General features: G+C 38.1%; 1 protein-coding gene across 4 annotated transcripts in view; it reads right to left on the reverse strand.

Moving 5' to 3' along the window:
* IQSEC3 (IQ motif and Sec7 domain ArfGEF 3) overlaps positions 1 to 14,948 on the reverse strand; it is an 892,834-nt gene that overhangs the window by 24,458 nt on the left and 853,428 nt on the right. For 2 of the 4 annotated variants that reach the window (XM_069228145.1, XM_069228144.1), the window contains exons 13-15: positions 12,040 to 12,083; positions 5,074 to 5,253; positions 4,768 to 4,978 (exon numbers count right to left, since the gene is read on the reverse strand). In XM_069228145.1, coding sequence (XP_069084246.1) covers positions 4,826 to 4,978; positions 5,074 to 5,253; positions 12,040 to 12,083 — 377 coding nt within the window. In that variant the 3' untranslated portion in view covers positions 4,768 to 4,825. Of the gene's footprint in view, positions 1 to 4,767; positions 4,979 to 5,073; positions 5,254 to 12,039; positions 12,084 to 14,948 lie in introns of those variants that run through there. The other 2 variants (XM_069228143.1, XM_069228142.1) reach the window with 1 other exon arrangement.

Genomic DNA, 14,948 nt, shown 5'->3' on the forward strand with positions numbered 1-14,948 from the left:
TCCTTGACATTTACATCGTGTTTTACGAATCGGCAAGACGCGCGATTCGATTAATGATGATTTGACTTTGATATTCATTGCGTGCTACCATTTCTTGGTATTTTACATGGTAACACTCAAATTGGCAAGACGCACAATTCTCTCCTCAAGTTTAATTCAAGTTGTTTATTGTATGCTACTATTCTAAGATATTTATTATGTAATATTCAAGTTGACAAGTTATGTGATTTGTTTCCTGAATCCATATTGTGTTATTCATGGTGCACAATCCTTTTATGGTGTTTACTATAGAGATATATATATGTATATATATATATATATATATACATATACATATAGATATCTCTATATCTGCAATATGCGCAATTTGTGTTGAAACATTTTAAGAGTACACAGAAGGGCAAAGTTTCTAGATGCAATATTGTATGGTCCTAGTATACATTCTCAAAACAGGATTTATATGACTGGTTTAAAATTTTGTCAGAATGTTTTTTCTGATTCTCATGTAAAGGAAAGTACTTGAATAAGAAAGTTTTCATTTAATTCATCTTGATTCCCCTACAGGTATCCGGTCATCTTGAAGCGTAGTCATTTTAAACTTAACTCTTAGATTGTTCATGTTTTCAGAGTGACTAGGCTTAGAATCATAGTCTAGTATTGATTTCAGGAGATATAATTTTCATATTGTGTGTTCTAACCTTTTTCTTACTACAAGTCTCCTTCCCAGCTGTTCCCTTCTTAATCCCCTCTTCCCCTCTTGAACTCTCTCAGTCTCTGTGATTTATCTATCAGAGTCTTGGAGCTGTTCAGTGGTGGACGTGTTGGGAACGTGCACAGACCCCGAGGATCTGGTGACTCTGACAGACTCTGTCTCACATGACGGGTGCGCATAAAAGAGTGTGCTAAGAGACATTACTCTCTTGCTGAGACATCTCTCTAAAATGATGGTTGTGCATATTAGAATGTGTGTATTAAGGTGTGTCCATGGACTGGTCTCTCCTGTCAGACCTCTCGCTCAGATAATGAGATTGCATAGTAGGGTGTGTACATCGACTACCCTTTCTTTCCTGACCTCTTTCTCAGATGAAAGTCCAGCAAGATCGTAGCTTTAAAAATTAACCATCTACTCTTTAAAGTACTTATCTGTTACACACTTCCTCTCAAAAACAAGGGCAACAATATGCATTCCTAATGGAGCGTATGGAGAACTTATCTAAGGCGTTTTTACTATTCGAGATCCCACAAGAGTCCTGCATGACATAAAGAAAAAGTTAAAAACAATGCCACACTGGCTTGTGTTACTCTGCCCCAGGGAGGCATTCCATGGGCGGAGCATGGCAATTCCCACATTTACCGTTACTGGTGGACCTTGGAATGCGCTCCATTCCGCCTATATATTATCGTTAAACCAACTTAAGTAAATAAAATCCAGAGAGTTAAGGAAGGGACATCCATGCTAGTGGAAGGTGAAGCTGTAAAAGGAGTAATATGTGTCACCGTCACGAAAAATAGGTGAAATATTGCAAAAAATAATTGCAATAAAATATATTTGCAGAAATATAATGTGATGATCAGTTGCTTTATGCTTATTTTAATGTTTGTATTTAAGATGATTTGTTGCCATATGAGATTGACCTTTATTATTCAAGTTAGTATCAGTAAATCCAGCAGCCCTAAAGTGGAATCAGCTCTGTTTCAATCTTGTAATGGCCATCCACAAGAACTACTTTCCCTCCCACAAGATTTTCAACAATTATATACTATTCTCATACATTTCTAGGAAACTTGGACTCATCTGCCAATCTCACACTTGAAACGCACAAGTACACCCAAAAGTCGCCAACTCGCGAGATGAAACTGCACATGCCATCAACAGAATGAAAACCATAGAAGCAGTCCAAACTCTAATAACACCAAAACAGAGGGAATCCGCTATACCTCCCGTTCATGTTCAATGGCCCCTCTCCATTTCTCCTCACTCACCGAGTCCTTGCTCACCATTCGCTGTTCCAGTCTCATAGGATAACTCCCACAAAAGTGTTTCTAACTAAAGTCCCCGCACTCAAACAGGACAACTAAAAAATACCTCTTTGCCTCCAATAAACACAGCTTTTGGTAGCTTCTTAGTAACCTATAAACCAACCTAATCCAATAGCATCTATGCTGCACGGAATACCAGCTCGACTACAAAACCCCATGCAGGCCTGGAAAACAGACAGTCTGTATCCCTATGAAACTCAGAATTGCTTTCACTGTCCTCTGCCTGACAGACAAATACCTTATTATGCCTGTCAAATAAAATCCTTCCTTACGCTCTACGCTGACATGTTATCCTCCAATCCCCTCCACCTATTCACCCCTTAAAATGTGGAAACATCTTGTCCCAGGACAAATCCTTTACTCTGATATTCATTGATCTTTCAGCACCATCCATTATCATTGTCTGCAGAATGTCACATATTATTCACCGGTTCTCCTCGTTGAATGGAAATGACAAATGCAGCCCTCTACTGAGTTAATATTCCCGATCTTACAAGACACACAAAGTTAAAGTGGCATTCATCCTCATCATGTCCACCAAAATCTGCATAATTACTCAATTGGAAGTCCATGTCAATATCTACATGATAGCTCTTCTAAACCTTTCTGCCAGCTTTAATCTGTTCTGCACATTGAAAATAGCAAGATTCACGTCAGAAAAATTAAGCATGCAGAAGAAAGCTAGTAGGGCATGATTTTCCTGACAATGTCTATAATGTATGCATCATAACAGATTCGGTGTCCATAGTTCAAAAAGCCCCAGTCAAATCTTAGTTCATTTCAATTGGCCACCCCCCCCACACACACCTCTTCAGCAGTGGTGTAACGAAACTTGAGTGGTCACCCCTGCAAAGCCCGATACTCAGCCGCCGACTGTCAGGAGCCCGAGGGTCCCCTGAAGCTCGGCGCACCCTGCAACACAGGGCTGTAGGGCCTAAAGTTACACCACTGCTCTTGGGCTGTATCTGGACTCTCAAAATATTTGCAATGTATGACTTTCCTCTTCCTCACCCCATAACTCAGCTGTGTCAGAAAAGCCTATCTAGTCACTGTGGTCTACTCTCATATAATTACCATAACACTATTTATAGTGACCAACAAGCCAAAACCAGGGTCAAAAAAGTCATGCCAGTAGCCACATCTTTGATCTGCAATACATTGACCATATTGCTTCAAGCATAAAGTCAGAGCACTGGCTTGCAGTATTTTAATGGGACAAATTTTAAACCCCTTGTCTTCTTCATAAGTCCCTATACAGCAGAGTGCCAAACTGTCTATCCAAGTTCATACTATCCTACTAGCCAATCATCCACACATTAACAAATAACGAAAGCAGATTTTTCATGTGCTTGTTGAAAAATGCAGCCCTCAAGTGAGTTAATATTCCTGATCTTAAAAAACACACGAAGTTAACACCCTACGGTTTCAGAAAAGTAGATCCCATGAAATTCCAAAAAGATTTCAAAACTGACATTTTCCAGTTGGACTCCCTAGCTAAGTTTCTGTCATTCTGCAGGTGATGAATCAACCACCACCTCTATCTCTGTGTGATTATCAAAATCAATGCTCAGAAACATCCCAAGGAGGGTTAGCGATTTCAAAACAAAGTTTAAACAAATATATTGAAAGAGCAGTCAGATATCCCTATCCCTTAGGACAATCTTTCACTCCGGCTCAGAAATACACAATTTCTCATCACCTTCAGGGGCTCTGCAAGTCCCACTTTTTCTCTGACCATAGGGGTAATAAAACACTATATTGTGGCTGAAATATTGACCTGCAAAATTATTCCTTCCACTATACATATAACATTACTGTAAAGCCAAGGTTAGTAAATGTATTCTTACCGCTACACGTTACCTTGACAATAGTGGTAGTCGATATGGTAGATGTGATATTTTTGTAGGTCAATATTTCAGTCACAACATAGCGACACACCACCACACCTAGGTGCCTCAATTGCCTCTCACAGAACTAGTGCATAGTCTATTAAGGAGAGTGAACAGATCTGTTGTATTGAACCTGTCCCTGTACTAGCCGCAGCACAACAGTAACTTAAGTTCTAGTGCTGTAACACAGGCAGAAATAAAACAAATAAATAACTAAAAAAGTAACATAGCATAGCCTGATTATGCCCAAGCTACTTTAACCTTAGCAGAATGTAAGAGCAATGCAGGGATTTTTGAGGACATTCGATCAGCTCAGCAGGCATACTAGATTCCACCTGTTTACATTACCTAAGCACAATGAAATAATGGCTGTGTCTATTAAAACACAAAGGGCCTGCTCGGGGAAGGCTTTGAAGTGACGGGCCCATAATAACATATGGACCTCCCTAGAGCTTTGCAGCACTATCGCCATCATTTATGGTGCTAATCCAACAAAGAGCCACAATAGCATCATATATTATGACACTATTATGGAAATATGTGCCATGGTGCACCGTATTGTAAATACAGCGTGCACATGGTGTCGTTAGGTGGTGGTGGTGGTGGTGGTGGTGGTGGGGGAGGGAGGTGCAAGAAATCTGGAAAAGTGGGTGACTGCAAGTTTAGTTTTTCCCTTATCTATGGACCAAGTGCTTCCATCAACAAGCTGGCACTACCAACATATTTGAGTCTGGTATATTTGTGAAACATGCATCTCATGTACACAGCTTCCATGCAACAACACTAGAGCACGACTTTACAAACAAAGAAATTACAAGTGCCACTACTTAATCTATTTCTAAATATATTTTATTGTTATTGTGGCTAGCACATCCAGTGACCAAAGAAACAATATATCACATCTGGTGCTGTGGATCTGGGTGAATCAAAGTGGCGTGCTGATGGGGGCAGGGAGAGCATCTCTTACGGCGCCACTGGCGTCCCCCGCAATCGGCATGCATCACCCCCTTCACCTCCTGCTTCAGCAGCTGGAGGGAGCAGCCGTCAAACTGCAAGAGAAAACGTTTCATCAAAACCCCAAATTGGCAATCAGCCCTATGCGCCCAATATAAGGTTGGACCACATGCATTTGTAATTGCCTCACTGTGTCCAGGTTCAGGATTTCCCAGCAGCTCCCTCCACTGTCCCGATAACCAGCGCGGCTCAAACGTAAGCTGTCAGGAAGCCTAGGGTCCACACCAGTGTCCCCATGCTGCGCTCTTGTCAAGGCCTGTTGCAAATCCTGGCGTATCAGTTGAAGAAGCTTTGCCCTCTGGGTGTCAAACTGCAAAACGTGATAGCAAAGGCCAGGGTTAAACATACTGCTTTGTACTTACCATCAATGCTAATGTATGGAAAGCCACTCACATCTTTAAGTGTATGAGGTCACATACCTGGCTAGGGAATGCCACCGACCAGGGATGCTCATTCTCCATCCAGTAAAGTCTGCCCACGACCGCCAATCAAACAGGAAGAACTAAGAGCGGTGAAACATCCAGCTCCAGGTGTTTTCTGCGGCAGCTAGAAGGGATCTGTGCCATTTCTCCTTCCAGAGAGAATGTGCAGACAGAGCGTGAGGCTGCACTAATGTATTTTTCATTCACTGCATGCACTTCTCAGGAGTACTCTTACATCAGGAGTCTTGCTGTGATCATGACAGCAACCAAATCAAGGTTGCTTGAGCGTTCCACTTTCCTTCAGATGGTCGATGAGAGGTACTGGACTATGGTGGAGCGTCCTTGGATGGTGGTTTTCCCCACTCAGGTAAATGTGTTTTGAAAATACAGTGGCATTCAGTGATATTTCTGGATTAACTTTCTAAGAACCTATCATCAGACATTAATCTAGTAGCTTACATAGCTGTATCAATATTACGTTGCATTTCAATGACTAATTGAACTTAACGTCACAAGAAAACAATAAGATCTACTATAGGAAAATCTGTCACCCTATGGAAAATGCTGTGCCATAAGGCTGCTATGGCAACGTCACTGCAGTATATATTATATTATTGTAAAGAATGTTGTATCATTCTAGGAAATTATGCAGCATACTGTAGTGTACGGTAATGCTGTAGGTACGAGCTATACTGTATAAAATGCAATGTTATAATGTAGTAAGTGGTGTCGGGCACAGTAGTAAATCTTTTGTCATTATGAAAAATGGTATGCCATACAAAACTAAATAGTGTGTCATATTCTATTTCGTATGATAATGTAGCAAAGAAAATGCTATTTCATCAGAAAAGGATAAGCCAAGATCTAGGAAAGTGCATGGGGAATTTATCTCTGATTGTAGGAGATTACATGTGGTGTTTTGGAAAACAGTGTACCATGTTAGAGGAAATCATATGAAATATTCCTGAAAACAGTTGGTCATCATGTAAAAAACTTTATGTCATATTGTAGAAAATAATATGCAACCTTGTAGGAAATTACATTGCACATTGTAGGGAGGAGCATATATTAATTCAAGAAGTTAGATATATCATTTTAATTTAAGAAAATGAATGATATAATAAGATCTATTTTAGGAAATGACATGCCGTAATGTAAGAATGTGGGAAATAGTTTGTCATGCGGTAGAAAATTATGTCACACAGGAATGAGAAATATAGTATGTCAAATTTCGAGAATTATGTCATATTTTGGGAAATAGAATGTCATTATAGGATATCTACATAATATTTTAGAAAGTGTAATCGAATGACAAAAAACAAAAAAAATTAAAAGTGATATGGCATACTCTAGCAATTTATATGACATACTGAAAAGAAAGTACTGTCCTCTTGAAAAGATTATGAAAAATGAAATAAATACTACAGCAAACATCAGCTAAACATGCTCATTATAGTAAAGAATGTGTTTTATGCAGCTAAGGTAAAGATACATTGCAGGAAATAATTTTCCACAGCTGTAAGTCATTTCATATGTCATGAAATTGGATGTTAGAGTGTAGAAAAGAAAATGTTATAATGTATGACTGCATATGTTATATTGTGGAAAATGACGTATTATAGAAAGGAAAATATTTGACTATGCAGTATAAACGAATATGACGTGTAACAACATAAAGAAAGTGTCACGTTGAAGGAAATTATAGCACGTCATAGTTGACAATATGGAATGCAGTGGAAAACAATATGACAAAATCACAAGCCAGTACTCAACAAACTACACAAATAAACTGATAAATACATAAACAAATTAATTCATTCATTAATTAGAAGAGCAAATATCATGGCACTATCTGTGAAGTTTTTTTTGTCAATATGCATTAAATTATTAACATATACCTATTACATTGTAGCAAATAGTAGATCAGATGAGGAAATATATGTGCCATGTGTAAGAAGCTGTTTGTCATACTTCAGAAATAAGTCATTTTGTTAAAAAACAAATTGTATTTTGAAAGTATCCTACAGCATTATTTTTCTAAAGCAAATCAGAAGTGCCATCACTGCTAATTCAGTTAGCTATGATTGACTGCATATCTCAATGGCATAACAGCAGGAGTAGAAACTACATATCCCGAGATTGGGATTTTTGTTAGGGAAGTATTTCCCAAACTGTATTAGACACAATGCCAAAATATAGTAAGAGTCTGGAATCCTGTAGGCAATTTTACATGTTTTGTATCAAACTATAAGAGATGGCATAGGCGCCTATATGAAAAAATGTTACAGGATCAGATTGGGTTATCTTGATAATTATACAAGAGTGCAGCACACATTAGGAAAGAATATGACACTTATATATGATGGAAAACATACTTTCAGAAAGGATATGGTGTGTTGTAATGATAGTAGTAGAATAAGGATAGCAAATGACAAATGCCAACAATAACAATACGGTATAAAAGGCAAAAGTTGAAAATATGATATGGATCCTTTTCTCATGCGTTATACTGAATAACTGGAGTGTATCTTCTAATGTAGATAGGTATATCATATAGTAGCGAACAAACTATATTATTACAAAGAATTGACATTCTTTGGTTGAGGGTTTAGAAGTGAAAATATTCAATTGACAAAATTAGTCTATTTCTGATGATATGACACATTGTATAGAATATGTCGCCATTTAGGTAAGTGTGTAAGGAAACATTGGCCCTAACTGTACCAATAATGATGATACCTTGCTTTGCTTCGGCCAATAATACTATCATTTTTTATTTAGCCATATATCCCGTTTCATGCTAAATGATATGGAAAAACCTTTAAAAGTTTGGGGCTGACTAAATGGAGGTCAGTGAAAGAAAAACACACAAAAAATGGTATCATCCACTCCCCCTGAGAAACTGTTTCCCCCTGTCCAGAGTGAAGCACATGGTGGCCCTCCTGCACCAGGAAGTTCACTGGACTCTGCTGTCTGGTGCAATGGTTATGCACATTAGAAAATAACACATCACAGCATGTTAGGGAGGTGCAATATGTGAACACATATGATGAACCTTTCCATTACCCACAACTACAAACAGAAAGTTGATCATCAGTGTTTGACATCAGTTGATATTCCACCATTGTGCTTCTTTAATAATATGGCTCCTCCAGTGTCAATTATAGATACTTTGAAAGAAATATGTCCCCCACTTTGGTGGACTGTACTAAATGTGGCAGATGTGTCTGTGCCACCTTGGCTGAAGCAGGTACAGTGCAGCAATGGCAAATTAGCACGTTACGACTCAAACTTAATCAGGCCATAAATTAAATGTTGTAACACAAGGTAAGTCAGATATGATATGTATAATTGTGGAAAGGATAGTCCAGTGTAGAAAAAGATATATCATACTACATCATAACATATAGGAGATGACATTGAATAAAATATTGTAATAAGTGGACTAATTTTTGTGACAGAATTGCATACTGTAGGACAGCATTAAACATACTGTAACGCTTTTACTCATCTGTATATTCTAAGTATCAATATTGCTGGATACCACTGCATTTCACGAGGTTGATATTGAATGTAAGACAAATGTGAGACAGATGAGAAATGATGTAGCAGCTTTTTTTTTTATTCTGACTTTTGTTAGTAGAGCAAAGCTGTGAATATACAAATGGTGGAAATTTGTGCCTGTGTGTTTGTTGGTGTGTGAATGTGTGTGCACATGTTTACTCTTTCGTGCATGTGTTTGTTAGAGCTTATGAAGCCTGAGTGTGAAAGACAGGTATAAAATTGCTTGTTTATTATTTATCCAAAATGGTAGTCACAGGGACTGATGGTTAAGGAATGGAACTGATCCCATCAGGCATTACCATCTCATCCATTGATACCTCAATGCTGCAGTAGGTGACATATTAGAAAATAGTGGGTCCGATCTCAATAGAAAAAAACACATGCAGACTAACGTCACATATTAATGTTTTAAGAGTGGATGGAAAGGGCTTAGCTAGGCTTAAAGTGCTGCTGAAAATATCTGGGCTCATAGTAGCTTGAATAGAATTGCACACAAAAAGCTGAGTAAAAAATTCCTCCTATGCTTTGTTAAATATTAAACTCCAACAATACCATATCCTTTCTATGCTTTGCTCAATATTAACGTTTCCAAATGTTCACTTTTATCATTTTTATAATACTTTTTTATACCTTTATTATTATCATAATGTGTCCTAAGAATTATCGTCATAATATGTTCAGTGTTTACATTTATACATTTTGTATTTGTCCTTTAAATTGCTCACTGGACGCCCTTCTACAATTAAATTTAAATATTTGCATTTCGCCAGTCAGTGATTCTCCCCATAGTATCTTTTGTCAATGTGTACAATTATCTAATTAAATATTCTTTCCATATTTGTTCCTTGCTTCCATCCCTCCAATTAATGATTCTTTGAAAAAGGTGCTTAACTACTATTTGCTCTATTACAACTAGGTGTCCCTCTGTACTTTGATTAACTATTTCACATTTTTCAATATGTCTTCCCTTCTTTTGTCGTTGTGTGTTTCTACAATTTTTCTCATGTTTGCAATTCTACAATTAATTACTGGCTCCATACTTTGATTAAATATGTGTCTTTACTAATTAATATTCTGTTCAGACACTGTTCATTCAGTGATTATAATTGTTCAATATACAATTATTTTGCATATTCTTTTTCACAAATTTTTACATTGCTCAATAAATTATTCAGTCTGTACTGTGTTTAATGTTCACATTTCTGCAATGTAACACTGTGCATATTTCCTTAACTGGTTTTAGATCTACAATGAATTATTATCACCATGTTTATATTAGTATTCACATTTCTCCAATATTATTTTCACTTCCCTAGTAAATTATATACATTTCTCTAATAAAGTAGTATTTCCTATCACTAAAAATGTTTGCATTCATTCAATTAAGTGTGCTCGGTATACTCTGCTCTGTGTTTACAGTTGCCAACAATTATTTAATCTTTTTTCTTCATTGTTTACATTTTCCTCCTTAATGAATTATTCCTGCCATACTTTGTTTTAACTTAGCATGTATCCAATACTGAATAAATGTTCATGTGTAAAGAGTCTAATGTTTACTTGTGTTCAATAAATTAATCTCTCTGGCCTTAGTCCTTTGTTTTATATTTACTCAATGCATTTTCTCCTAAACTGTTTATTGTTCACATTGCACCAATGTTTTTATGGTTCATTGCCAGTTTTTAATTATCTACACTGGTGCATTTACAGAAGTGTTCATGATTTCTGTCAATATATACTTTAATATGTATGTGTTTAAATAGATATATTTTTCAATACTCTGATAATAGGTAATTCTGTTAAAACATCCTGTTTCTAGTGGAGGTTCTTTCAAATATCACACATGAGGGAAGGGTAAATAGTCTCTTTTCACTAAGATTAGACCTCCTGGGGGCAACTTTGTTTTCTGCAAATGCAGGCATCTGTGCTTTAGCTGTAGGAAACCAAATAACAATAAGAACAGTTACTCTTTCAACCCCCTCAGCATGCCAACAATGAAACACACCTTCAGTAGAACAGAAGATATACTAAACTGCATAGGGGGTCACTGAGCCACTTCATATTCTCACTACCAGACAACATGTGTCTACTTGGATAGAGAAATATTGGGGTAAGAAAACAGTCTGAAATCCCTAGACCCTTCAATTGACAACGATGGCAGTGACCACTGCATGCACCAGTTACTGTTACTAGAAAAAGCATTCATTTAAAGTGTGAGGCCTGTTACCTACAAAATAGAAGTTACAGAATGAGAAAGCGGTAACCAATTGATAACCAGGAGATCCAGAGACAAGTCAGATTTTCAGGAAATCCAAGTAAGGTACAAATTTAACCTATTAATCAAATAGAACTAGTTTCTATAGTCAGTAGTTAGATGTAAGTCTGTCATGTTTGAAGCCCTAGAGGCACTCTGATCTAAACATTCAACCAATAAATTATGATTAATTTACTTATTGTCATAGTGCCCTTTGGGACAAAAATCACCTTGCCAAAGCCCATCCTTACTGTAACAATACAGTCCCCATTTCACAACGCTTCGTAGGAAAACGCTAGGGCATGTCCACAATCTGTCCCTTAGCAAACAGGCTACACCTAATGACTCAGGAAGGAAGTAAACGCAAGTTCTTTGACTGTTGTATATTTTTGTAGAATTTGACCCATTCATTTGAATACATCACACTACCTTAATTTGTCACAAGGAACTTCTGTTTTCCGTATAGGTACAGAATCGATTATTAGGAAGAAGTAGATGGGAATTAGAAAGAACAAAGTAAAATTTAAAATCCTCTGACTATTATGTACATGTCCTTCATCAAAATCTAATTCATTTTTTAATGTTAAAAGGGTGAGCAAACCACACTCCTATTTAATGAAATGTACATTCACAAACATATTTAGGAACATGGTATATATTTTAGAAAAAAATAATGGAGCTAGGAAGAATTCTGCTGCATGGAGCAATCCTAAAAAGGGAGGGGGCATTAATGTGACCAATCATTTTGACCCAGGACATATGCATTGTCTGAATTTAGCGAACAGCTCAAGAGACAATGGAGCATGGGATGGGATGTCACTACATAGCCTACTTACCTTGGTTACTGAGTCACACTTACCTCCACTGTGTTCTCTGAACCTTTCTCCCCAAAGTCTCTTTTACCTTAAAAGGAAAGAAAATACCCAACAGTTAGGCAAAGAAAGAAAAATGCATGGCCATGCAAAACATGGAATCATGTTTTTCATAATGACCAGTAATTGTTAATATAAGCTTTTACTACAACCGAAAAAACAGTATTCATTTTAGCTAGGTAGCTTGAAAAACAAAAATGCAAAATCTACATTAGAAGGCAGTGTTAATCCATAAATATCTCTTTGTAGATGTCCTAGAGTGAATTGTGTAAGGTAATATTTATTTTGGAACCCATGTTCACACATCTTTTTGCAAAAATGGAAACATAAACTGAGATGATAACAACTATAACTACTAGTTAAACAAGCAGGTTTTCACCAATTTTCTAACATTAGTTAAAGTGATTCAGAGTGCTAGTTGACGGGCATAGTATTCCAGAGGTTTGATGCAGCTCTGCAAAATGACCTATCTTCATAGGTTAGTGAATTTTCAATAGGAGCCACCAGAATACAATGATTTAAGGTGTGTCGGGACCAAAGAGAAATATACCAGACACATTTGGTCTCTCAGGTATATGATTTTGCATGTTATCACCATTGGTTTAAATACAACCTTTCCTCAGCAGAGGGATCTCAGCATGGGAGGGGATCACAGTACCCATTATCACACTTTCGTAGTTGAGTGCCATCATTAATATTTAGTTATCCATTAGAGACCACTAACAAATAAATCCTAATATCCATGTATTAGTGTAGGAAAGTGGATTATTGGTAAGGGCAGGTAAGTACCTACACTTAGCAATAGGCCACTAGCCACCACTAGGTCCAGTCAAGTCTCAATAAATTAATCCCAGCTCAACTCTTGGAAGCTTGGCAATGAGCAGTTAGGCTTAACTTGGGAGACAGGTGTGTAAAGCATTTAAAAATCACAAAACAGTAAATAATTAAAGCACAAAACACAACAAAAATCCAATTTATGAAAATAGATTATACTTTTATCTTAAAAATTACACTAACACAACAAAACTCTAATGTAGGGAACCAGAGATATGAATTTGTAAAGATTAAAAGTAATTATATCGCTTAGAAGCAAACAGCGCTCAACGGGTTAACAAAGGTCCCACTGGCCAGGGGGAATGTCCAGAGTTCAGGCCACCCACGATGTAACACTGTTACGCTTACTTTCAGAAGTGTTTCTTGATACAGGAAAGTGGTCCACAGCACCAGCAAAGGGGTCAGAGGCTCTGGTTTGTCTCTTGCAATCTGGGACTACAACTCCCACAATTCACCTCTTCAACTTATGGAGTGGTTTACAACAGTTGTTCCAAATGTCTCCAAACTTCTGGATCTTCTTCCAGAGGTAATGTTTGGGTCCTTGAAGTGTCCACAACTTGATGCAAGGTTCCCGAAGCTCTGAGTTGCTCCTTGGGAATTGAGACAACAATTCCCGGAATGCATCTGGTCAGAATCCTCAAATGGCCACTGGACGCTGCTCCGCTGGGCTCTTCTTGCAGGACTTGATGCACGGACTCTGGGTAGCTCCTTAGTACCTGTAGCTTACAAGGAGTCCACTCTTGGAGTTGTAGAAGTAAGGCAAGGTCCTTTTTTTGTTGAAGCCCAAAGTGTGCAGCTGATGCAGTCCTTGCGAGTACAGTGTCTAAGTGCAGGCCAGGGATCCAGCAGGGCAGTCCTTCTTCTCCAGTATCTTCTTCCAGCAGGGATCTGAGGTGTGGGTGCAGCTCTGCCATATTTACACTTGCTCCTGGGGTGGAAAGCAGGGGAGCCAAATGTCCAATCACAGGCAGGCCACCACCCTCTTGGATGACCACTTCCTGTAAAGTACAGCAAAAATCAATTTCTGAGAGCAATATTCTTTAAAAATCCAAAATAGCAGATTCTGAATTCTGGAAGTTAGGTCTGGCGAGTCTACCCACTGGTGTGGATGAAATTCCTTAACACACCCTGTTCCTGTCCTCTCCTTATCTAATCAGGGGCACACCTGGATGGGGGATACCTGGCTATCTGGGTTTGCAGGAAATGTTAGGGGGTGCCTTGAGCTACTCCAAGTGTCCTTCCTTCCTTTGAAGACCAGTTTGGCTGCTCTCCCCCCCTTCTGTTGCACCATCTGCTGAGGCAGATCTTCTTCCCTAGGCACTTCATTTGTCTTCAGCCCAGGCCACTTCACACCTCATCAATGCAGCCTGGCCAGGCTGCCAGAGGTTGGTCCATCAGAGAAGGGCACTACAGAGCTGAAGTTGGCAACTTTCAGGTGGAGTTCTAAAACTCTTTCCCTGACTAGTTAAATAAAATTCAACAATAGCAAGTTGTTGGATTATTTAAACAATAAATTTGATAACAGACTTGACATATCTATCTCCTCTTGAGGCCTTAATAATTAAAATAAAGTCTCCCCATTTTAGCCTATTGAGGCCATCCACTACAATGAGGGAAAATGAATTTGGTTATTTTTCTTCACCAGGGCTAATAAAACATCTTTTATAAAGTCCCTGCTTATAGTTACACTGCACCCAACCCTGAGGGAACACCGTAGAGGTCACTTATATGTACCAATAAGGTAGTTTAAGACTTTGGAAGTACTTTTAATACCAAAGTCAAATTTGCATGTAACATTTATTTAAAAGCAGCCAGCAAGGCAGGCCCGCCTTTAAAATGACACTGGGCACCTCAGCAGTGCAGCAGCAGGTAGACTACCAATGCTGGGGTCCCTAAACCTACATGCTCTACCATATACTGGGGACTTGTAGGTAGGTTAATACTGCCAATTATAATTAGCCTAATTTGCATAATTATTTTAATCAGAGCACAGGCCCTGGGACTGTTAGCAGTGCTCAGGGCACCATCAGAGTCAGGAAAACATCAGCAAAAAGTGAACAAT

The sequence above is a fragment of the Pleurodeles waltl genome, chromosome 4_1 (assembly GCF_031143425.1).
Source record: "Pleurodeles waltl isolate 20211129_DDA chromosome 4_1, aPleWal1.hap1.20221129, whole genome shotgun sequence".
In the NCBI taxonomy this organism is placed as follows: domain Eukaryota; kingdom Metazoa; phylum Chordata; class Amphibia; order Caudata; family Salamandridae; genus Pleurodeles; species Pleurodeles waltl.